The 24,109-nt window shown below is 54.1% G+C and overlaps 3 protein-coding genes across 5 annotated transcripts; 1 reads left to right on the forward strand and 2 right to left on the reverse strand.

Annotated features, from left to right (window-relative positions):
• Positions 1–6: 6 nt before the first annotated feature.
• LOC143942526 (acrosin-like) lies at positions 7–18,675 on the forward strand. The gene is made up of 6 exons (XM_077463846.1): positions 7–117; positions 11,299–11,561; positions 13,729–13,957; positions 14,059–14,324; positions 14,529–14,674; positions 18,431–18,675. The coding sequence occupies exons 2-6, from the start codon at positions 11,348–11,350 to the stop codon at positions 18,593–18,595; spliced, it is 1,020 nt and encodes a 339-aa protein (XP_077319972.1). The 5' UTR covers positions 7–117; positions 11,299–11,347; the 3' UTR covers positions 18,596–18,675.
• On the reverse strand, positions 1,327–10,647 carry CRTC2 (CREB regulated transcription coactivator 2). Its single transcript, XM_077463854.1, has 4 exons — positions 10,466–10,647; positions 7,972–8,086; positions 5,267–5,383; positions 1,327–1,581 (listed from the first exon to the last, which is right to left on the reverse strand). Exons 1-4 carry the CDS (start codon positions 10,591–10,593, stop codon positions 1,474–1,476), a joined length of 468 nt encoding a protein of 155 aa, XP_077319980.1. The 5' UTR covers positions 10,594–10,647; the 3' UTR covers positions 1,327–1,473.
• Positions 18,676–20,531: 1,856 nt separating the features above from the next.
• On the reverse strand, positions 20,532–23,888 carry LOC143942531 (protein S100-G-like). 3 transcript variants are annotated; one of them, XM_077463852.1, is made up of 4 exons: positions 23,797–23,888; positions 23,640–23,717; positions 23,035–23,178; positions 20,532–21,855 (listed from the first exon to the last, which is right to left on the reverse strand). In XM_077463852.1, exons 1-4 carry the CDS (start codon positions 23,797–23,799, stop codon positions 21,712–21,714), a joined length of 369 nt encoding a protein of 122 aa, XP_077319978.1. In that variant the 5' UTR covers positions 23,800–23,888; the 3' UTR covers positions 20,532–21,711. The 3 variants fall into 3 exon arrangements, with proteins under 3 accessions (XP_077319978.1, XP_077319979.1, XP_077319977.1); XM_077463853.1 differs by having other exon boundaries at positions 20,533–21,855; positions 23,035–23,157; positions 23,797–23,886; XM_077463851.1 differs by having other exon boundaries at positions 20,542–21,855; positions 23,035–23,181; positions 23,797–23,881.
• Between the last annotated feature and the right edge of the window lie 221 nt (positions 23,889–24,109).

Here is a 24,109-nt window from a genome sequence, read left to right on the forward strand (position 1 = left end):
ATGCTGATTGATTGGCCATTGCCCCGCCTACTTAGCAGTGGGAGGGGCTTCCCATAACTGTCACTGAAGGTAACAGACCTGCTAGAAGCATCCAGGAGGTACGCATCGCATCGCATCGTATGTATACCGTCATATCTATCCTCTGTATACAGTCATATCTATCCTCTGTATACCGTCATATCTATCCTCTGTATACCGTCATATCTATCCTCTGTATACCGTCATATCTATCCTCTGTATACCGTCATGTCTATCCTCTGTATACCGTCATATCTATCCTCTGTATACCGTCATATCTATCCTCTGTATACTGTCATATCTATCCTCTGTATACCGTCATCTCCCTCCCCTGTATACCGTCATCTCCCTCCTCTGTATACCGTCATCTCCCTCCTCTGTATACCGTCATCTCCCTCCTCTGTATACCGTCATCTCCCTCCCTGTATACCGTCATCTCCCTCCTCTGTATACCGTCATCTCCCTCCTCTGTATACCGTCATCTCCCTCCTCTGTATACCGTCATCTCCCTCCTCTGTATACCGTCATCTCCCTCCTCTGTATACCGTCACCTCCCTCCTCTGTATACCGTCATCTCCCTCCTCTGTATACCGTCATCTCCCTCCTCTGTATACCGTCATCTCCCTCCTCTGTATACCGTCATCTCCCTCCTCTGTATACCGTCATCTCCCTCCCCTGTATACCGTCATCTCCCTCCTCTGTATACCGTCATCTCCCTCCCCTGTATACCGTCATCTCCCTCCTCTGTATACCGTCATCTCCCTCCTCTGTATACCTGTCATCTCCCTCCCCTGTATACCTGTCATCTCCCCTCCTCTGTATACCGTCATCTCCCTCCCCTGTATACCGTCATCTCCCTCCTCTGTATACCGTCACCTCCCTCCTCTGTATACCGTCATCTCCCTCCTCTGTATACCGTCATCTCCCTCCTCTGTATACTGTCATCTCCCTCCCTGTATACCGTCATCTCCCTCCTCTGTATACCGTCATCTCCCTCCCTGTATACCGTCATCTCCCTCCCTGTATACCGTCATCTCCCTCCCCTGTATACCGTCATCTCCCTCCTCTGTATACCGTCATCTCCCTCCTCTGTATACTGTCATCTCCCTCCCCTGTATACCGTCATCTCCCTCCTCTGTATACCGTCATCTCCCTCCCCTGTATACCGTCATCTCCCTCCCCTGTATACCGTCATCTCCCTCCCCTGTATACCGTCATCTCCCTCCTCTGTATACTGTCATCTCCCTCCCCTGTATACCGTCATCTCCCTCCTCTGTATACTGTCATCTCCCTCCCCTGTATACCGTCATCTCCCTCCTCTGTATACCGTCATCTCCCTCCTCTGTATACCGTCATCTCCCTCCTCTGTATACCGTCATCTCCCTCCCCTGTATACCGTCATCTCCCTCCTCTGTATACCGTCATCTCCCTCCTCTGTATACTGTGTACATCGTATCATATCTGTGCAGTGCATTGTGGGAGGGTGTGGGGGGCGGGGTTACCTCTTCCAGCCGGCCTCCTGGTGGGGGAGAGATGGGCGACATTGTAGGGCGAGCTCTCCACGTTGGGGTGTTAAGGAGAAGTGAGGATGAAGCCAGAGGACAAACATAACACCGAGGAGATCCCCTCCCCCACCCATCACCACGACGACACTCCTCCCCCCACCCATCACGACTGAGACACTCCTCCCCCACCCATCACCACGGAGACACTCCTCCCCCCACCCATCACCATGACGACACTCCTCCCCCCACCCATCTCCACGACGACACTCCTCCCCCCACCCATCTCCACGACGACACTCCTCCCCCACCCATCTCCACGACGACACTCCTCCCCCCACCCATCTCCACGACGACACTCCTCCCCCCACCCATCTCCACGACGACACTCCTCCCCCCACCCATCTCCACGACGACACTCCTCCCCCAACCCATCTCCACGACGACACTCCTCCCCCCACCCATCTCCACGACGACACTCCTTCCCCCACCCATCTCCACGACGACACTCCTTCCCCCACCCATCTCCACGACGACACTCCTTCCCCCACCCATCACCACGACGACACTCCTTCCCCCACCCATCACCACGACGACACTCCTCCCCCCACCCATCACCACGACGACACTCCTCCCCCCACCCATCTCCACGACGACACTCCTCCCCCCACCCATCACCACAGAGACACTCCTCCCCCACCCATCACCACAGAGACACTCCTCCCCCACCCATCACCACAGAGACACTCCTCCCCCACCCATCACCACAGAGACACTCCTCTCCCACCATCACCACGACGACACTCCTCCCCCACCCATCACCATGGAGACACTCCCCCCCATCACCACGACGACACTCCTCCCCCACCCATCACCACAGAAACACTCCTCTCCCACCCATCACCACGACGACACTCCTCCCCCACCCATCACCACAGAAACACTCCTCTCCCACCCATCACCACGATGACACTCCTCCCCCACCCATCATCATGGAGACACTCCCCCCCATCACCACGGAGACACTCCCCCCATCACCACGGAGACACTCCTCCCCCCACCCATTACCACGACGATACTCCTCCCCCCACCCATCACCACAGAGACACTCCTCCCCCCATCACCACGACGACACTCCTCCCCACCCATCACCACAGAGACACTCCTCTCCCACCCATCACCACGACGACACTCCTCCCCCACCCATCACCATGGAGACACTCCCCCCATCACCACGACGACACTCCTCCCCCACCCATCACCACAGAGACACTCCTCCCCCACCCATCACCACAGAGAACACTCCTCCCCCACCCATCACCACAGAGACACTCCTCTCCCACCCATCACCACGACGACACTCCTCCCCCACCCATCACCATGGAGACACTCCCCCCCATCACCACGACGACACTCCTCCCCACCCATCACCACAGAGACACTCCTCTCCCACCCATCACCACGATGACACTCCTCCCCCACCCATCACCACAGAGACACTCCTCCCCCCACCCATCACCACGACGACACTCCTCCCCCCACCCATCACCACGACGACACTCCTCCCCCCACCCATCACCACGACGACACTCCTCCCCCCACCCATCACCACGACGACACTCCTCCCCCACCCATCACGACTGAGACACCCCTCCCCCCACCCATCACCACGGAGACACTCCTCCCCCATCCATCACCATGGAGACACTCCCCCCCATCACCACAACGACACTCCTCCCCCACCCATCACCACAGAGACACTCCTCCCCCACCCCATCACCACAGAGACACTCCTCCCCCACCCATCACCACAGAGACACTCCTCCCCCACCCATCACCACAGAGACACTCCTCCCCCACCCATCACCACAGAGACACTCCTCCCCCACCCATCACCACAGAGACACTCCTCCCCCACCCATCACCACAGAGACACTCCTCCCCCACCCATCACCACAGAGACACTCCTCCCCCACCCATCACCACAGAGACACTCCTCCCCCCACCCATCACCACAGAGACACTCCTCCCCCCACCCATCACCACAGAGACACTCCTCCCCCCACCCATCACCACAGAGACACTCCTCCCCCCACCCATCACCACAGAGACACTCCTCCCCCCACCCATCACCACAGAGACACTCCTCCCCCACCCATCACCACAGAGACACTCCTCCCCCCACCCATCACCACAGAGACACTCCTCCCCCACCCATCACCACAGAGACACTCCTCCCCCCACCCATCACCACAGAGACACTCCTCCCCCACCCATCACCACAGAGACACTCCTCTCCCCATCTATCACCATGGTGATAGGCCCTCCCCTATGCATCACTAAAGCGGTGCCCCGTCTCTCTCTCGGTCCCTATGGTGCCCCGTCCTCTCACTCTCTCTCTCTGTCCCTATGGTGCCCCGTCCTCTCTCTCTCTCTCTCTGTCCCTATGGTGCCCCGTCCTCTCAATCTCTCTCTCGGTCCCTATGGTGCCCCGTCCTCTCTCTCTCTCTCGGTCCCTATGGTGCCCCGTCCTCTCTCTCTCTCTCTCGGTCCCTATGGTGCCCCGTCCTCTCTCTCTCTCTCTCGGTCCCTATGGTGCCCCGTCCTCTCTCTCTCTTTCGGTCCCTATGGTGCCCCGTCCTCTCTCTCTCTTTCGGTCCCTATGGTGCCCCGTCCTCTCTCTCTCTCTCGGTCCCTATGGTGCCCCATCCTCTCTCTCTCTCTCGGTCCCTATGGTGCCCCGTCCTCTCTCTCGGTCCCTATGGTGTCCCGTCCTCTCTCCCTCTCTCTCTCGGTCCCTATGGTGCCCCGTCCTCTCTCTCTCTCTCTCGGTCCCTATGGTGCCCCGTCCTCTCACTCTCTCTCTGGGTCCCTATGGTTGCCCCGTCCTCTCTGTCGGTCCCTATGGTGCCCCGTCCTCTCTCTCTCTCGGTCCCTATGGTGCCCCGTCCTCTCTCTCTCTCGGTCCCTATGGTGCCCCGTCCTCTCTCTCTCTCTCTCTCGGTCCCTATGGTGCCCCGTCCTCTCTCTCTCTTTCGGTCCCTATGGTGCCCCATCCTCTCTCTCTCTCGGTCCCTATGGTGCCCCGTTCTCTCTCTCTCTTTTGGTCCCTATGGTGCCCCGTCCTCTCTCTCTCTCTCTCTCGGTCCCTATGGTGCCCCGTCCTCTCTCTCTCTCGGTCCCTATGGTGTCCCGTCCTCTCTCTCTCTTTCGGTCCCTATGGTGCCCCGTTCTCTCTCTCTCTCTCTCTCTCGGTCCCTATGGTGCCCCGTCCTCTCTCTCTCTCTGGGTCCCTATGGTGCCCCGTCCTCTCTCTCTCTCTCGGTCCCTATGGTGCCCCGTCCTCTCTCTCTCTCTCTCGGTCCCTATGGTGCCCCGTCCTCTCTCTCTCTACGATTCCCCATCCTCTCTCTCTCTATGATTCCCCGTCCTCTCTCTCTCTCTCTCGGTCTCTATGGTGCCCCATCCTCTCTCTCTCTCTCGGTCTCTATGATTCCCCGTCCTCTCTCTGGGTCCCTATGGTGCCCCGTCCTCTCTCTCTCTCTCTCTCGGTCTCTATGGTGCCCCGTCCTCTCTCTCTCTCTCGGTCTCTATGGTGCCCCATCCTCTCTCTCTCTCTCTCTCGGTCTCTATGGTGCCCCGTCCTCTCTCTCTCTCTCGGTCTCTATGGTACCACTTCCTCTCTCTCTCTCTCTCTCGGTCTCTATGGTACCACTTCCTCTCGCGGTCCTTAGAAAAAAGGATATTTGCCGCATATACCGGCGTAGCGGTGACATCATCCGGCGAGGATCTCTGTGGACTCTCTCCACCAGGCCATGGTGACGGGTACTGCGGGACGGATCCAGTGGAGACTGCGAGGGTCCCTGTGGGAGGAAGAAGGAGAAGAAGAGGGATGAGGAGGAGAAGAGGGATGAGGAGGAGGATAAGGAGGAGGAGAAGAAAAAGGAGGAGAAGAAGGATGAGGAGGAGAAGAAGAGGGATGAGGAGGAGGAAATAAGCGGGAGAGGAGGGGGAGGAGGAGAAGGAATGAGCGGGAGGCGGGAGAGGGGGGGGAGGAGGAAAGAGCGGGAGAGGGGGGGGATGGAAATAGCGGGAGAGGGGGGGGAGGAGGAAAGAGCGGGAGAGGAGGGGGTGGAGGAAAGAGCGGGAGAGGGGGGGGGGAGGAGGAAAGAGGGGGGGAGGAGGAAAGAGCGGGAGAGGGGGGGGAGGAGGAAAGAGCGGGAGAGGAGGGGGAGGAGGAAAGAGCGGGAGAGGGGGGGGGGGAGGAGGAAAGAGGGGGGAGGAGGAACGAGCGGGAGAGGGGGGGAGGAGGAGGAACGAGCGGGAGAGGGGGGAGGAGGAGGAACGAGCGGGAGAGGGGGGGGGGGAGGAACGAGCGGGAGAGGGGGGGAGGAGGAGGAACGAGCGGGAGAGGGGGGGGGAGGAGGAACGAGCGGGAGAGGGGGGGGGAGGAGGAACGAGCGGGAGAGGGGGGGGAGGAGGAACGAGCGGGAGAGGGGGGGGAGGAGGAACGAGCGGGAGAGGGGGGGAGGAGGAACGAGCGGGAGAGGAGGGGGAGGAGGAACGAGCGGGAGAGGGGGGGGAGGAGGAAAGAGCGGGAGAGGGGGGGGGGGGAGGAGGAAAGAGCGGGAGAGGGGGGGGAGGAATGAGGGGGGAGGAGGAGGAATGAGGGGGGAGGAGGAAAGAGCGGGAGAGGGGGGAGGAGGAACGAGCGGGAGAGGGGGGAGGAGGAACGAGCGGGAGAGGGGGGGAGGAGGAGGAACGAGCGGGAGAGGGGGGGAGGAGGAGGAACGAGCGGGAGAGGGGGGGGAGGAGGAATGAGCGGGAGAGGGGGGGGAGGAGGAACGAGCGGGAGAGGGGGGGGAGGAGGAACGAGCGGGGAGAGGAGAAACGAGCGGGAGAGGGGGGGGAGGAGAAACGAACAGGAGAGGGGGGGAGGAGAAACGAACAGGAGAGGAGGAACGAGCGGGGGGAGGAGGAACGAGCGGGGGGAGGAGGAACGAGCGGGGGAGGAGGAACGAGCGGGAGAGGGGGGGGAGAAACGAGCGGGAGAGGGGGGAGGAGGAGGAACGAGCGGGGGGGAGGAGGAAGAACGAGCGGGGGGAGGAGGAAGAGGAATGAGTGGAGGAGGAGGAGGAATGGGGGGAGGAGGAACGAGCGGGGGAGGGGGAAGAGGAATGAGTGGAGGAGGAGGAACGGGGGGAACGAGCGGTGGGAGGGGGAAGAGGAATGAGTGGGGGAGGAGGAGGAACGAGCGGGGGGAGGAACGAGCGGGGGGAGGGGGAAGAGGAATGAGTGGGGGGGAGGAGGAGGAACGAGCAGGGGGAGGAGGAGGAACGAGCAGGGGGAGGAGGAGGAACGAGCAGGGGGAGGGGAAGAGGGATAAGGAATGAGTGGGGGAGGAGGAACGAGCGGGGGGAGGGGAAGAGGGATAAGGAATGAGTGGGGGAGGAGGAACGAGCGGGGGGAGGGGAAGAGGGACAAGGAATGAGTGGGGGGGGGGAGGAACGAGCGGGGGGAGGGGGAAGAGGAATGAGTGGGGGAGGAGGAGGAACGAGCGGGGGGAGGAGGAACGAGCGGGGGGAGGAGGAACGAGCGGGGGGAGGAGGAACGAGCGGGAGAGGGGGGGGGGAGAAACGAGCGGGAGAGGGGGGAGGAGGAGGAACGAGCGGGGGGAGGAGGAAGAACGAGCGGGGGGAGGAGGAAGAGGAATGAGTGGAGGAGGAGGAGGAATGGGGGGAGGAGGAACGAGCGGGGGAGGGGGAAGAGGAATGAGTGGAGGAGGAGGAACGGGGGGAACGAGCGGTGGGAGGGGGAAGAGGAATGAGTGGGGGAGGAGGAGGAACGAGCGGGGGGAGGAACGAGCGGGGGGAGGGGGAAGAGGAATGAGTGGGGGGGAGGAGGAGGAACGAGCAGGGGGAGGAGGAGGAACGAGCAGGGGGAGGAGGAGGAACGAGCAGGGGGAGGAGGAGGAACGAGCAGGGGGAGGGGAAGAGGGATAAGGAATGAGTGGGGGAGGAGGAACGAGCGGGGGGAGGGGAAGAGGGATAAGGAATGAGTGGGGGAGGAGGAACGAGCGGGGGGAGGGGAAGAGGGACAAGGAATGAGTGGGGGGGGGGAGGAACGAGCGGGGGGAGGGGGAAGAGGAATGAGTGGGGGAGGAGGAGGAACGAGCGGGGGGAGGAGGAACGAGCGGGGGGGAGGAGGAACGAGCGGGGGGAGGAGGAACGAGCGGGGGGAGGAGGAACGAGCGGGGGGAGGAACGAGCGGGGGGGACGAGCGGGGGGGGGGGAAGGGGGAACGAGCAGGGGGAGGAGGAGGAACGAGCAGGGGGAGGAACGAGCGGGGGGAGGAACGAGCGGGGGGGGACGAGCGGGGGGGGGGGGGAAGGGGGAACGAGCGGGGGGGAGGAGGAGGAACGAGCGGAGGGGAGGGGCGGATGAGGACTCACCTGGAAGTCGGTGGAGTTGGCGGCGATCTGGTTGACGTTGGGCAGGGAGCCCCCATAGCAGGACCCCCTCATGTGCGCCATCCGCAGCTTCTGGACCTGCAACACCAACAGATCACTGAGTCCCCCGACCAATCACAGACCAGATCACTGTCAGGTGACAGGTGGGAGTGAGGAGGAGGGGGGTCGGTTTAGGGGAGGGGTAGAATAGGGGGTAAGTAGGGCAGTCAGTTTAGGGGGGAGGTGTAGGTAGGGTGGTCAGTTTAAGGAGGTTGGGGTCAGTTTAGGGGGAGGGGTTAGTAAGTGGGGGTCAGTTTAGGGGGAGGGGTTAGTATGGGTCAGTTTAGGGGGGGGAGTAAGTAGGGCGGTCAGTTTAGGGGGAGAAGTAAGTAGGGTGATCAGTTTAGGGGGAGAGGTAGCTGGGGCTTAGGTTGGGGGAGGGGTAAGTAGGTGGGGGTCAGTTTACGGGAAGGGGTAAGTAGGGTGGTCAGTTTAGGGGAGTGGTAAGTAAGACGGTCAGTTTAGTTGGAGGGGTAAGTAGGGCGGTCAGTTTAGTTGGAGGGGTAAGTAGGGCGGTCAGTTTAGTTGGAGGGGTAAGTAGGGCGGTCAGTTTAGTTGGAGGGGTAAGTAGGGCGGTCAGTTTAGTTGGAGGGGTAAGTAGGGCGGTCAGTTTAGTTGGAGGGGTAAGTAGGGCAGTCAGTTTAGTTGGAGGGGTAAGTAGGGCAGTCAGTTTAGTTGGAGGGGTAAGTAGGGCAGTCAGTTTAGTTGGAGGGGTAAGTAGGGCAGTCAGTTTAGTTGGAGGGGTAAGTAGGGCAGTCAGTTTAGGGGGAGGGGTAAGTAGGGCAGTCAGTTTAGTTGGAGGGGTAAGTAGGGCAGTCAGTTTAGTTGGAGGGGTAAGTAGGGCAGTCAATTTAGGGGGAGGGGGTAAGTAGGGCAGTCAATTTAGGGGGAGGGGTAAGTAGGGCAGTCAATTTAGGGGGAGGGGTAAGTAGGGCAGTCAGTTTAGGGGGAGGGGTAAGTAGGGCAGTCAGTTTAGGGGGAGGGGTAAGTAGGGCAGTCAGTTTAGGGGGAGGGGTAAGTAGGGCAGTCAGTTTAGGGGGAGGGGTAAGTAGGGCAGTCAGTTTAGGGGGAGGGGTAAGTAGGGCAGTCAGTTTAGGGGGAGGGGTAAGTAGGGCAGTCAGTTTAGGGGGAGGGGTAAGTAGGGCAGTCAGTTTAGGGGGAGGGGTAAGTAGGGCAGTCAGTTTAGTTGGAGGGGTAAGTAGGGCAGTCAGTTTAGGGGGAGGGGTAAGTAGGGCAGTCAGTTTAGGGGGAGGGGTAAGTAGGGCAGTCAGTTTAGGGGGAGGGGTAAGTAGGGCAGTCAGTTTAGTTGGAGGGGTAAGTAGGGCAGTCAGTTTAGGGGGAGGGGTAAGTAGGGCAGTCAGTTTAGGGGGAGGGGTAAGTAGGGCAGTCAGTTTAGGGGGAGGGGTAAGTAGGGCAGTCAGTTTAGGGGGAGGGGTAAGTAGGGCAGTCAGTTTAGGGGGAGGGGTAAGTAGGGCAGTCAGTTTAGGGGGAGGGGTAAGTAGGGCAGTCAGTTTAGGGGGAGGGGTAAGTAGGGCAGTCAGTTTAGGGGGAGGGGTAAGTAGGGCAGTCAGTTTACGGGGAGGGGTAAGTAGGGCAGTCAGTTTAGTTGGAGGGGTAAGTAGGGCAGTCAGTTTAGGGGGAGGGGTAAGTAGGGCAGTCAGTTTAGGGGGAGGGGTAAGTAGGGCAGTCAGTTTAGTTGGAGGGGTAAGTAGGGCAGTCAGTTTAGGGGGAGGGGTAAGTAGGGCAGTCAGTTTAGGGGGAGGGGTAAGTAGGGCAGTCAGTTTAGGGGGAGGGGTAAGTAGGGCAGTCAGTTTAGTTGGAGGGGGTAAGTAGGGCGGTCAGTTTAGGGGGAGGGGTAAGTAGGGCAGTCAGTTTACGGGGAGGGGTAAGTAGGGCAGTCAGTTTAGTTGGAGGGGTAAGTAGGGCAGTCAGTTTAGGGGGAGGGGTAAGTAGGGCAGTCAGTTTAGGGGGAGGGGTAAGTAGGGCAGTCAGTTTAGGGGAGGGGTTAGTTTAGGGGGAGGGGAAAGTAGGGAGGTCAGTTTAGGGGGAGGGATAAGTAGGGAGGTCAGTTTAGGGGGAGGAATAAGTAGGGAGGTCAGTTTAGGGGGAGAGGTAAGTAGGTGGGGTCAGGTTGTGGGAGGGGTAAGTAGGTGGGGTCAGGTTGGGGGGAGGGGTAAGTAGGTGGGGGAGGGATAAGTAGGTGGGGTCAGGTTGGGGGGAGGGGTAAGTAGGTGGGGTCAGGTGGAGGAGGGGTAAGTAGGTGGGGTCGGGTGGGGGAGGGGTAAGTAGGTGGGGGTCAGTTTAGGGGGTGGGGTCATTTTTAGGGGAGGGGTAAGTAGGTGGGGTCAGTTTAGGGGAGGGGTCATTTTAGGGGAGGGGTAAGTAGGTGGGGGTCAGTTTAGGGGGAGGGGTGAGTAGGCGGGGGGTGACGTCACACGTTACCCGGGCGGAGCTGAGGTCGGACATGACCTCCACAAAGGCCGCCGTCTCCTCGGCCTGTCGCTGCCTCTGAATGGCGATCTTCTCGCTGAATTTCCGCGGAGCGAAGGAGCCCGGAGCCGCCATCTTTCCTCCTTCCGCCAGACCCAGGCCGGCCCCGCCCAATACCGCCCCCGAGACCACACCCCCAGGATATTCCCGTTCTCTTCCCTTCAGATCTGTCATTAGGACCACGCCCCCGACCCGCCTCTTTTCCTTCCAAGAACACGCCTCCAATCGGCACACAGGGGAGGAGCTACCGCCTTCGGGGACTTTCCCCGCCCCTTTACTGTAGACCCGCCCAGAGCCGGAACCGGATGTATGAATGATAGTGCACTCTGATAACTTTCCCCTCCGCACACAAATCACGGCATCATAGTTCCGTGCAGTCCTATCATTGTGCAGCTGTAAAATCCTTCCCCCACCCAGCCTTCTTAAAGGGGACCTGTTATGAGGGAAGTATGGCAGCTGTCATGGCTCACAATGGGAAATTCTCTCTGCCTGGCTGTCATGCTCATTCTCTGGCTTTGATAATTTGAGGCTTTTCCATTAATGTATTCTGTGGGAGTATAGCGGTGATGGGAGTCGGGCTCTTTGGTGACCCCGGGGTGATATCCGAGGGCCACCCCCCCCCCGGTGGTTGATATGTGACAGCTTCCATCCGCGGCGTCTCACTCAGGCCTTTTATTACATTAAAGTGGAACTCCGGATGTTTTTTCTGATATCGTGGGCGGAGCTCTGTAATAATGTTTTTTCCCCCTCTGGGAATGTTCTGTCCCCCTCCCCCCGCAGACTTCTAAGGTCATCACCGATCTGATTGGACGATTCGCCTGCCGTGAAGATGAAGACATTTCTCATCGTCGTCTTCATCTCCGTCCTCTGCAAAGACGTCACCGCCCAGCTGCCCCTGGGGGCCCCACAACCCGCATGGCCCCCACAACCCGCATGGCCCCCACGACCCGCATGGCCCCCACGACCCGCATGGCCTCCAAGACCCGCATGGCCTCCAAGACCCGCATGGCCGCCAAGAGCCGCAGTGGCCCCAAGACCTGCAGGTGAGCTCCGCCCCATCTTTCCTTCCCAGCCAATCAGATCTCATCACTGCATGAAGCTTTTCAGATCCATATAAAGGCAGTTCTCTGGTTTTGGATGGAGGGGAGGGAACTAGTGATGGAGAATGTCACCTGATCGCAGACCAATCAGCTGCAAAGAACAAAGAGGTGGGCTTACTGGTGACATCATCGACCTAATTTGGCCACATGGCTTTATTCAAATGATGACATCAGCCCGTATCCCCACCCCTTTAATAAAAGCCGCAATGGGGCGGGGAATTCCCCAGTCGCAGTTGATTGGTCCAGCGAAATGACTGCCTCGGGTGGGATCTGCCTGAACCTTAGCTCATCACTAGTTGGAACCCCTGTCAGGTCTTCTTTTTTTGCTGTCCGTGTCCCATTGGGGAGATTTGCCTTCACTTCCTGTCCCTGAGACACAACAGGAAGTGATAGGAACTATCTCTTCCCTTCTTAGACAGTTGTCACCAGAACAGGTGTCCCAATTGATGAGGTTTCCCATAACTTCCTGTACCAAAGACACAACAGGAAGCGGGAGAAAATATCTTCACCACTCTTAGACAGTTGTCACTTTAACAGGTGTCCCCATTGGGGAGATTTCCCATCACTTCCTATCCCAGAGGCACAAATGGAATTGAGAGGAAATATTGCTTCTCTTCTTAGACCGTTGTCACCAGAACACGTGTCCCCATAGTGGAGATTTCCCATTACTTCCTGTCCCAGAGACACAACAGGAGGTGAGAGATATCTCTTCCCTTCTTAGACAGTTGTCACCAGAACGAGTGTCCTCATTGATGAGGTTTCCCATCACTTCCTGTACCAAAGACACAACAGGAAGTGAGAGGAAATATTGTTTTTTTTCTTAGTTGCCACCAGAACAGGTGTCCCCATAGTGGAGATTTCCCATTACTTCCTGTCCTAGAGACACAACAGGAAGTGAGAGATATCTCTTCCCTTCTTAGACAGTTGTCACCAGAACAGGTGTCTCCATTGATGAGGTTTCCCATCACTTCCTGTACCAAAGACAACAGGAAGTGGGAGAAAATATCTCCTTCTCCTTTTGAGTTATCAGGTGTGTCCTCATTGAAAGCCATCCCCATACTTCCTGCCCCAGAGACACAACAGGAAGTGAAATGAAATATCTTTTCCACTCTTAGACAGTTGTCACCAGAACAGGTGTCCCCATTGGGGAGATTTCCCATCACTTCCTGTCCCAGAAACAACAGAAAGTGAGAGGAAATATCTCCTTCCCGTCTTGGACAGTTGTCTCCATTAGTGAGGTTTTCCAACACTTCCTGTACCAAAGACACAACAGGAAGTGGCAGGACATTTCTCCTTTTGACAGTTATCAGGTGTCCTCATTGGAAAATATCCCCTTACTTCCCATCCCAGAGACACAACAGGAAGTGAGAGAAAATATCTTCTCCACTCTTAGACAGTTGTCACCATAACAGGTGTCCCCATTAGTGAGATTTTCCATCACTTCCCCCCCCCAGAGACACAAAGTAAGAGGTATTACCTCTCCCCCTTTTTGGGCAGTTGTCACCAGAACAGGAGTCCTTATTGGGGAGAGACCCTAAAGGGTTTGTCCTCTATAAGGAGACCCAGAGTCTGTTGGAGAGTCACCCCTCCCCCCCCCCCCCCCCTGGGGTCCTTTTATCTCCTCACATTTCTCAGCTCTCTTCAGGGTTTGGACCTGGGACCCCCTTATAATATTGGGGAGTCTTGGTTTTATTGTAGGGTGCTGGGTGTTCCTATCCATGTTGTGTGTGGCCATAGATCTCCAGTAAGATGGAAGCCACCAGCATCTCACCCAATATGGCAGCACTCGGCGCCATGTTGTCGTAGCCGGTCAGGTCGGCCATATTGTTGTAGACATACAAGTTTTTTGGTTAGTGGTGGCTTGGCCAATTGAAAGCCACTTATGGGCTGGCGGTGGGTTCCGGGTGATCTTGGGGATGGGGGGGGGGGGGGGGGGTGATGAGTGATCCGGGGGGGGGGGGGGATGATGAGTGATCGGGGGGGGGGGTGATGAGTTCAGGGTGGGGGATGGGTGGTTGATCATTGGATCTCTTAGGTAATACAATGTATCCGGTGACATCCCCCATCCGTAGATCTACTTGTATTGACCTTCTAACCTTCTACCCGGCAGTTCAGCTACCCGTCTGTGGCCAGCGCCCCATTATGGACAACGTCTTTGGCGTGGCCGGCTCCCGCATCGTCGGCGGCCATGACGCTTTGCCCGGCTCTTGGCCTTGGCTGGTGAGCATACAGCAACCCTTGGACTACAGCGGACTCGATTTCGGTCACACTTGCGGCGGCTTCATTGTCAACCAATGGTGGATCTTGACTGCCGCCCACTGCTTCAAGGGAGTCGGCAAGTGAGTAAGAATTTCTATCTTTGTGAGGAAAGATACAATGTGGCCAATCAGATGTGATTGTTAATTCCCACCTCCCCGCGGGAAATCTCGTCTTTTTCCAGCGACTACCTGCAATGGCGACTGGTGCTGGGGGCCCGCCAGCTCTCCGACCTGAGAGGGGAAACCGAGGTGAGAAGGATCGCCAAGAAGATCGAACATAGAGGCTACAACCCCAAAACCGAAGAAAACGATATCGCCCTCCTGCTGGTGGACCGCGTCATTAAGTACAACGACTACATCCAGCCGGCCTGCCTTCCCCAGAAAGATACCCTCATCGAACGTATGAGCGAATGTTACATCGCCGGCTGGGGTGTGACCAGCGAGGATTGTAAGCGGGACTTCTTGTAGTGAGACCACACACACGGGGCAATCCCATCGTGCAATCATCTCCAGATATACATTGTATAGAGTGTGTACAATCGGATTGGAACGTGTGTGGTCAGTTTTAGTGATTGAACTGCAAGGTTTAAGCTTTGCGGTAGAGGATTTGAAATGACAACCGATTAATGGCTTGGCGTTTTCTTCCTCGTAGCGAGCGAGCCGGCGGACATCCTGCAGGAGGCCCAGGTGCAACTATTAGACGTGAAGAAGTGCAACAGTTCCAACTGGTACAACGGCGCTGTTGGAAAGTATAATCTGTGTGCCGGATACGAGAGAGGAGGGATCGATAGCTGCCAGGTATGAGTTATGTTCTACTCAGGGAATCTGACACACCCACATTTAGGCCACACCCGCAGAACTATAGCGGGGGAAGGGTTGTAGGTATTTAGCCACGCCCTAGAAGAACCACACGCCTACATAGCTATAGCTGAAAGGATGGTAAGTATTTAGCCACGCCCCAGAGGAACTACACACCTACAGAGCTATAGCTGAAAGGTTTGTAGATATTTAGCTACACCCTAGAAGAACCACCTACACAGCCACGCTCCAGATGCCTACATAGCTATAGCTGAAAAGGTTGTATTTAGCCACGCCCCAGAGGAACCACACACCTACAGAGCTATAGCTGAAAGGGTTGTAAGTATTTAGCCACGCCCCAGAAGAACCACACACCTACACACCTACACAGCCATGCCCCAGAAGAACCACACACCTACATAGCTATAGCTGAAAGGGTTGTAAGTATTTAGCCACGCCCCAGAAGAACCACACACCTACAGAGCTATAGCTGAAAGGTTTGTAGCTATTTAGCTACACCCTAGAAGAACCACCTACACAGCCACGCCCCAGATGCCTACATACCTATAGCTGAAAAGGTTGTATTTAGCCACGCCCCAGAGGAACCACACACCTACAGAGCTATAGCTGAAAGGGTTGTAAGTATTTAGCCACGCCCCAGAAGAACCACACACCTACAGTGCTTTAGTTGAAAGAGTTGTACTTAGCCACCTTCAAGAAAAGCCAAGTACTCACATTTTAGCCAAACATACATTGCTTTAGCTGAAAGGTTTGTAGATATTTAGCCACACCCTAAAAAAAACCCACACACCTACACAGCCACGCCCCAGAAGAACCACACGCCTACATAGCTATAGCTGAAAGAGTTGTAAGTATTTAGCCAGGCCCCAGAGGAACCACACACCTACAGAGCTATATCTGAAAGGTTTGTAGATATTTACCACACCCTAGAAGAACCACACACCTACACAGCCACGCCCCAGAAGAACCACACACCTACAGAGCTATATCTGAATAGTTTGTAGGTATTTAGTCACGCCCCAGAAGAACCACATGCCTACAGAGCTATATCTGAATGGTTTGTAGGTATTTAGCCACGTCCCAGAAGAACCACACACCTACAGAGCTATATTTGAAAAGGTTGTATTTAGCCACGCCCCAGAAGAACCACATGCCAACATTTAGGACAGGCTTACAGTGCTTTAGCTGAAAGGGTTATAAGTATTTTGCCACACATCAGAAGAGCCACACGCCCACAGAGCTAAAGCTGAAAGGGCGCTAAGTATTTAGTCACACCCCAGAAGAACCACACATCAACATTTAGGACACACCTACAGTGATTTAGTTGAAAGAGTTGTACTTAGCCACCTCCAAGAAAAGCCAAGTACTCACATTTCAGCCAAACCTACATTGCTTTAGCTGAAAGGTTTGTAGATATTTAGCCACACCCTAAAAAAAACACACACCTACACAGCCACGCCCCAGAAGAACCACATGCCTACAGAGCTATATCTGAAAGGTTTGTAGGTATTTAGCCACGTCCCAGAAGAACCACACACCTACAGAGCTATATTTGAAAAGGTTGTAAGTATTTAGGCACGCCCTAGAAGAACCACACACCTAAATAGTTATAGCTGAAAGGGTTGGAAGTATTTAGCCACGCCCCAGAAGAACCACATGCCAACATTTACGACACGCTTACAGTGCTTTAGCTGAAAGGGTTATAAGTATTTTGCCACACATCAGAAGAGCCACACGCCCACAGAGCTAAAGCTAAAAGGGTGCTAATTATTTAGTCACACCCCAGAAGAACCACACATCAACATTTAGGACACACCTACAGTGATTTAGTTGAAAGAGTTGTACTTAGCCACCTCCAAGAAAAGCCAAGTACTCACATTTCAGCCAAACCTACAGTGCTTTAGCTGAACGGGTGATAAGTATTTAGCCACGCCCCAGAAGAACCGTGTATTAACATTTAGACCACATCCTAAAGGGTTATAAGTATTTATCTACACACCAGAAGATGCACACACCCACATCTTGGCCACATTCACAGTGCTAGCTGAAAGGGCCATCCGTTTTTAGCCACGCCCCAGAAGAACCACATGCCAACATTTAGGACAGGCTTACAGTGCTTTAGCTGAAAGGGTTATAAGTATTTTGCCACACATCAGAAGAGCCACACGCCCACAGAGCTAAAGCTGAAAGGGCGCTAAGTATTTAGTCACACCCCAGAAGAACCACACATCAACATTTAGGACACACCTACAGTGATTTAGTTGAAAGAGTTGTACTTAGCCACCTCCAAGAAAAGCCAAGTACTCACATTTCAGCCAAACCTACATTGCTTTAGCTGAAAGGTTTGTAGATATTTAGCCACACCCTAAAAAAAACACACACCTACACAGCCACGCCCCAGAAGAACCACATGCCTACAGAGCTATATCTGAAAGGTTTGTAGGTATTTAGCCACGTCCCAGAAGAACCACACACCTACAGAGCTATATTTGAAAAGGTTGTAAGTATTTAGGCACGCCCTAGAAGAACCACACACCTAAATAGTTATAGCTGAAAGGGTTGGAAGTATTTAGCCACGCCCCAGAAGAACCACATGCCAACATTTACGACACGCTTACAGTGCTTTAGCTGAAAGGGTTATAAGTATTTTGCCACACATCAGAAGAGCCACACGCCCACAGAGCTAAAGCTAAAAGGGTGCTAATTATTTAGTCACACCCCAGAAGAACCACACATCAACATTTAGGACACACCTACAGTGATTTAGTTGAAAGAGTTGTACTTAGCCACCTCCAAGAAAAGCCAAGTACTCACATTTCAGCCAAACCTACAGTGCTTTAGCTGAACGGGTGATAAGTATTTAGCCACGCCCCAGAAGAACCGTGTATTAACATTTAGACCACATCCTAAAGGGTTATAAGTATTTATCTACACACCAGAAGATGCACACACCCACATCTTGGCCACATTCACAGTGCTAGCTGAAAGGGCCATCCGTTTTTAGCCACACCCCAGAAGAAGTACACACCCACAGAGCTAAAGCTAAAAGGTCTGTTAGTAAATAGCCACAACCCAGAAGAACCATACACACACTTTGGCCACACCTACAGTCATTTAAATGGAAGGTCTGTCAGTACCGGGCCACAGAAGAACCTCACATACACATTTTTTGCCACACCCACAAGGTTTTAGCTGAAAGGTCAATCAGCATTTAGCCACGCCCCAGAAGAACTAAAAACCTGCAAAAAAGCCAGACCCACAGGGCTTTAGTTAAAAGGTCATTCAGTATCCAGCCACACCCCAGAAGGACCACACACCAACATTTAGACCACACCCACAGTGGTTTAGCTGAAAGGTCAATAATTATTTATGCCACGCTCAAGAAAAACACACGGACACATTTTGACCACACCTACAATGCTTTAGCTAAAAAGTCCATCAGTATTTTGCTACACCCCAGAAGAACCACACACCCACATTTTGACCAGGCCCACAGGGCTTTAGCTGAAAGATCACTCAATATATGGCCACTCCCCAGAGGAACTACACAGCCATATTTTGTTGATAGCTGTGGTACTTTAGCTGAGAGATCTCTTAGGAATTAGCCACGCCCCAGAAGAACCAACCCACACAGCTTGGCCGCACCTACAGTCCTCTAACTGAAAAGTCAAAATGTATTTAGCCACGCCCCAGAAGAACCGCTCAACCTCTTTTTCGGCATCCTGTTCCTTGTAGGGTGACAGTGGCGGCCCCTTTATGTGCCGAAGACCCCAAACGAAGATCTTCACTGTTGTGGGGCTCACAAGCTGGGGATACGGATGTGCGCAGGCTCAGAGCCCCGGGATCTACACCTCGGTGCAGTTTTTCCTGGATTGGATCATTTCAAATATGGGAGCATAGTACTGGTGACAAGATTGGACCGCCCCTCAGGATCCAACCAATATCCTTACCCCCAATAAATATGTAAATGTGTGCAGTGAGCCACGCCCCCGGTGTCCACTTCTGTTCAGGTTTATATTTATGGTACTTTTAATATTTTATTGTGGAACTTCAGACACCTTAGGGGGAGGAGATGTTTTTATTGCTGCTGCTGTGTCCCCTGAGGTGGAGATTTCCTCTCACTTCCTGTGGGGTCACCTAAATTATGTGTCTATATAGGAAGTGTGGAGCTGCCACAGATCCCCGCCCTCCTCTCAGACCCATATCAGATCATTCCAGCACTCTTCCGCCGTTTCTTCCTCCAAGATGGGATCAGTGTGTTGTGCAAAGACCAACTCCGGGCAATTTTATGTTTTTAATGGTCAGCGAGGGCGGGGGAGGGGTAAAAAAAGAAAAATCCTCAAGCTGGGATTCTTACATCTTCGCTGTTCCTTGCAGTACCTCTTCTCATCCACAAGATGTCCTCCGTCTTCAACATGGAAAACAGAACATCAAGTACTGGGTGTCATGTACCCGCCCCCCCCGAGTGATGTCAGCAGGCCGACCAGTATTGATTACTGGTCCCAGAACAATGACACCCTGACACTTGGGGGTCCCAGAACAATGACACCCTGACACTTGGGGGTCCCAGAACAATGACACCCTGACACTTGGGGGTCCCAGAACAATGACACCCTGACACTTGGGGTCCCAGAACAATGACACACTGACACTTGGGGGTCCCAGAACAATGGCACCCTGACACTTGGGGTCCCAGAACAATGACACCCTGACACTTGGGGGTCCAGAACAATGACACCTGACACTTGGGGGTCCCAGAACAATGACACCCTGACACTTGGGGGTCCCAGAACAATGACACCCTGACACTTGGGGGTCCCAGAACAATGACACCCTGACACTTGGGGGTCCCAGAACAATGACCACTGACACTTGGGGGTCCCAGAACAACGACAACCTGACACTTGGGGGTCCCAGAACAATGACACCCTGACACTTGGGGGGTCCAGAACAATGACACCCTGACACTTGGGGGGTCCCAGAAAAATGACACCCTGACACTTGGGGGTCCCAGAACAATGACACCCTGACACTTGGGGGAACCAGAACAATGACACCCTGACACTTGGGGGGTCCCAGAACAATGACACCCTGACACTTGGGGGGTCCAGAACAATGACACCCTGACACTTGGGGGGTCCAGAACAATGACACCCTGACACTTGGGGGGTCCCAGAAAAATGACACCCTGACACTTGGGGGTCCCAGAACAATGACACCCTGACACTTGGGGGGTCCCAGAACAATGGCACCCTGACACTTGGGGGAACCAGAACAATGACGCCCTGACACTTGGGGGGTCCCAGAACAATGACACCCTGACACTTGGGGGTCCCAGAACAATGACACCCTGACACTTGGGGGATCCCAGAAAAATGACACCCTGACACTTGGGGGTCCCAGAAAAATGACACCCTGACACTTGGGGGATCCCAGAACAATGACACCCTGACACTTGGGGGATCCCAGAAAAATGACACCCTGACACTTGGGGGTCCCAGAACAATGACACCCTGACACTTGGGGGGTCCCAGAAAAATGACACCCTGACACTTGGGGGTCCCAGAACAATGACACCCTGACACTTGGGGGTCCCAGAACAATGACACCCTGACACTTGGGGGGTCCCAGAAAAATGACACTCTGACACTTGGGGGATCCCAGAACAATGACACCCTGACACTTGAGGGTCCCAGAACAATGAGACCCTGACACTTGGGAGTCCCAGAACAATGACACCCTGACACTTGGGGGGTCCAGAACAATGACACCCTGACACTTGGGGGGTCCAGAAAAATGAGACCCTGACACTTGGGGGGTCCAGAACAATGAGACCCTGACACTTGGGGGGTCCAGAACAATGACACCCTGACACTTAGGGGTTCCAGAACAAGGACAACCTGACACTTGGGGGCCCCAGAACAATGACACGCTGACACTTGGGGGTCCCAGAACAACAAAACATTCACATTTCTTTTCTGACTCCCTCTAGTGTTCGCTAGAATTGTTACATTGTATCTCCTTACATAGACCTATGATATCCTTGGACTCCTCTTCTCCATCTAGTGGCCATTATATGATATTACAGCCCATGATTAAAGAACATTTATGTAGAAGAGACAAAAGAGCCTAAAGAATCTTCGATTTGCACCGAACGAATGTCCATGCAGGTTTTCTGGAGGAAAGGCAGCTCAATTTTTGATATAAATATACCTATCAGTGATCTGTGCGGATTTACTAACACATGCCAAAGCCGCCTTAATGTTTAACGTTCAGCTATGAAAGGGTTAATCTTCACCACATTGAAGTTCCCCCAATTATTCTGCTATTATCGGTAATCGGTGGACTTTAATCTCACGATGTTACCAGAAGATTAAAATGAGGGTTTCGGATTTCAGAACTGAGAGTCGGTTGTCATTCAATCTCCCCGATCTCACCCTCTGGAAATAATAATTATATGGTGATTGAACTTTCCATCAATGGAGGGTGGGGGGGAGGGGCGTCTTCCTGACATTTCACAAAGTTCACTCCCAATAATCTGATAATTACTCCTCCCGTCACGATGAGAAGAAGACCGGCCACCACAAACCTCTGAGAAGGTTGTACAATCAGATTGGACGGTGTATGGTCTCACTGAAAGCAATCTCTGTGTGAGAATGGATCTTCCCCGTTATGGAGATCCCTCCTCTATGTTCCCCCCCGGTGACCATCATCCCAAATTTTTGGGTTGTCACCAGAAACGTAATAAAGGGGAAATCTTCCAGTGGGGACACCGGGGGATTTCCTCTCAGTTCCTGTTTTGGTTATGGGACAGGAAGTGAAGGGAAATCTCCCTGATAGGTTCTAGCCCCTCCCCCCCACCCCTTATTGTATCCCCCCAAAAAAATAAAGGTTTTGCCTTTAGTTCTGCTTTAATGAATTCGTAAATTTTCATTCATTTTTCATTCCTTTGTATTTTATTCGGCGGATTCGGTTGTTGCCGGGAGAGACGTGGCGCCACCTTCCCGTAGCCGGCCTCACTTTTGGGGTCTGTACTTCCGATGGTATGCGGCGACGATGTATTCCATCTGAAACCTCGACAATTCGCCGTATTCTAATTCCCCGTCTCGGTTTTCATCCAAAGATTGGAAAGTCCTCTGAACAAAATCCGGATCCTGACCCTGAGGAGAGACACAGAAACGGGAGAGAATTCCACCTCTGAAGAGCGAATCACAGGAACATCACCAAACACACAGAAAGTATCGCTTCTCCAACCTACTGAATACACAACGTTACATTGTATTCTCTTCATTCACCGAGCCTGGGGACCCCAACATAGAAAGGGGGCTTCTCTGCTGAAGAGTTCACCTGGGACCCCAGAACAATGACATCCTGACACTTGGGGGTCCCAGAACAATGACATCCTGACACTTGGGGGTCCCAGAACAATGACACCCTGACACTTGGGGTCCCAGAACAATGGCACCCTGACACTTGGGGGTCCCAGAACAATGACACACTGACACTTGAGGGCCCCAGAACAATGACACCCTGACACTTGGGGGTCCCAGAACAATGACATCCTGACACTTGGGGGTCCCAGAACAATGACACCCTGACACTTGAGGGCCCCAGAACAATGACACCCTGACACTTGGGGGTCCCAGAACAATGACATCCTGACACTTGGGGTCCCAGAACAATGGCACCCTGACACTTGGGGGTCCCAGAACAATGACACACTGACACTTGAGGGCCCCAGAACAATGACACCCTGACACTTGGGGGTCCCAGAACAATGACATCCTGACACTTGGGGTCCCAGAACAATGGCACCCTGACACTTGGGGGTCCCAGAACAATGACACACTGACACTTGAGGGCCCCAGAACAATGACACCCTGACACTTGGGGGTCCCAGAACAATGACATCCTGACACTTGGGGGTCCCAGAACAATGACACCCTGACACTTGGGGGCCCAGAACAATGACACCCTGACACTTGGGGGTCCCAGAACAATGACACCCTGACACTTGGGGGTCCCAGAACAATGACACCCTGACACTTGGGGGTCCCAGAACAATGACACCCTGACACTTGGGGGTCTCAGAACAATGGCACCCTGACACTTGGGGGTCCCAGAACAATGGCACCCCGACACTTGGGGGTCCCAGAATAATGGCACCCCGACACTTGGGGGTCCCAGAACAATGACACCCTGACACTTGGGGGTCTCAGAACAATGGCACCCTGACACTTGGGGGTCCCAGAACAATGGCACCCTGACACTTGGGGGTCCCAAAACAATGACACCCTGACACTTGGGGGTCCCATATTATAATGTAATAACTTTCTTACTTTGAGGGTCTCCGGAGTATTCAGCTTCAGATATTCCTTCAGCTCATTTACATTCATGGTTTCCGTATTTCCTTCCCTCTTTGCAATGCTTGTAAATCCTTCCACCAACCTCTGTATACTGCTCTGCAAACACGGGTTGTCAGTCTTCTGTACAGACATATGAGGGGGTTCCATCATCTGATCTCCAACCTCCCCATCCACTAATATCATTATTATTATTCATTTATATAGCGCTGACATATACCGCAGCGCTGTACAGGGATCACTGAGCCAATCACATCAGTCTCTATACCAGAGGATACCAACACTTTACTGTCCCCTCCCCCCACAGTCACACACTAATTTCTATGCCCCCCCCCCCCCCAAAATCGCTCGAGCCCCCCACCACACGCCATTACCCACAAGTAATGAGGAGATGTAGGTACTCCCCCTGGTAATGAGGAGAGGTAGGTACTCATCCTGGTAATGAGGAGAGGTAAGTGCTTGTCCTGGTAATGAGGATAGGCAAGTGCTTGCCCTGGTAATGAGGATAGGTAGGTACTCCCCCTGTATAATGAGGAAAGGTAGGTACTCCCCCTGTATAATGAGGAAAGGTAGGTGCTCACCTTGGTGCTGTAGGCAGAGAAGAGACTCAGGAAGATCAGAAGACAGGACAGTCTGATGGTGGGTTTGGGGATTGCAGTCTGGGGATGGGGAGAAGAGGACACAATGATGATGGGTGAGGACGGGTAATATAAACCCTCTGTAGGTAATATAACTTACCATGGCGATCGATGTGACGGCACACACTATGCTGGGTACAGGTGTGAGGAGACTTTTATATGATCTGAAATCTGGTCAGACCCTCCTCTCCCCACCTCTCCCCACCCCCTTTATGTATATTATATCCCTTGTGTGGACACACCCAGCTCTGTACTGATACCTCTATACAGGTGATCTATATTTATATATATATATATATATTTTTTTTTTTTTTTTTATTTTAATTTATATTTTAATTTTTATTTATATTTTTTTTTTTGTTTGTTTTTTAAACAAACATGTATAGTTTTTTTTTTTTTGCTTCCCGCCAAAT

The sequence above is a fragment of the Lithobates pipiens genome, unplaced genomic scaffold (assembly GCF_037356315.1).
Source record: "Lithobates pipiens isolate NorthernLeopardFrog02 unplaced genomic scaffold, aLitPip1_a1.2 Scaffold_30, whole genome shotgun sequence".
Taxonomy (NCBI): Eukaryota; Metazoa; Chordata; class Amphibia; order Anura; family Ranidae; genus Lithobates; species Lithobates pipiens.

Excerpts from the sequence above, each read along its gene's own strand:
- CRTC2 (XM_077463854.1), bottom strand. The coding sequence starts at position 10,593 with ATGGCGGCTCCGGGCTCCTTCGCTCCGCGGAAATTCAGCGAGAAGATC. Across the intron at positions 8,087-10,465 it reads CTCAGCTCCGCCCGGGTAAC|TGATCTGTTGGTGTTGCAGG; the intron begins GTGTGACGTCAC and ends CGGGGGACTCAG. Across the intron at positions 1,582-5,266 it reads TACGCCGGTATATGCGGCAA|GTGGAGAGCTCGCCCTACAA; the intron begins ATATCCTTTTTT and ends TAACACCCCAAC.
- LOC143942526 (XM_077463846.1), top strand. The coding sequence starts at position 11,348 with ATGAAGACATTTCTCATCGTCGTCTTCATCTCCGTCCTCTGCAAAGAC. Across the intron at positions 14,325-14,528 it reads GGGTGTGACCAGCGAGGATT|CGAGCGAGCCGGCGGACATC; the intron begins GTAAGCGGGACT and ends TCTTCCTCGTAG. Across the intron at positions 14,675-18,430 it reads GAGGGATCGATAGCTGCCAG|GGTGACAGTGGCGGCCCCTT; the intron begins GTATGAGTTATG and ends TGTTCCTTGTAG.
- LOC143942531 (XM_077463851.1), bottom strand. Across the intron at positions 23,182-23,639 it reads TCTCTGCCTACAGCACCAAG|AAGACTGACAACCCGTGTTT; the intron begins GTGAGCACCTAC and ends ATGTCTGTACAG. Across the intron at positions 21,856-23,034 it reads ATACTCCGGAGACCCTCAAA|GGTCAGGATCCGGATTTTGT; the intron begins GTAAGAAAGTTA and ends GTCTCTCCTCAG.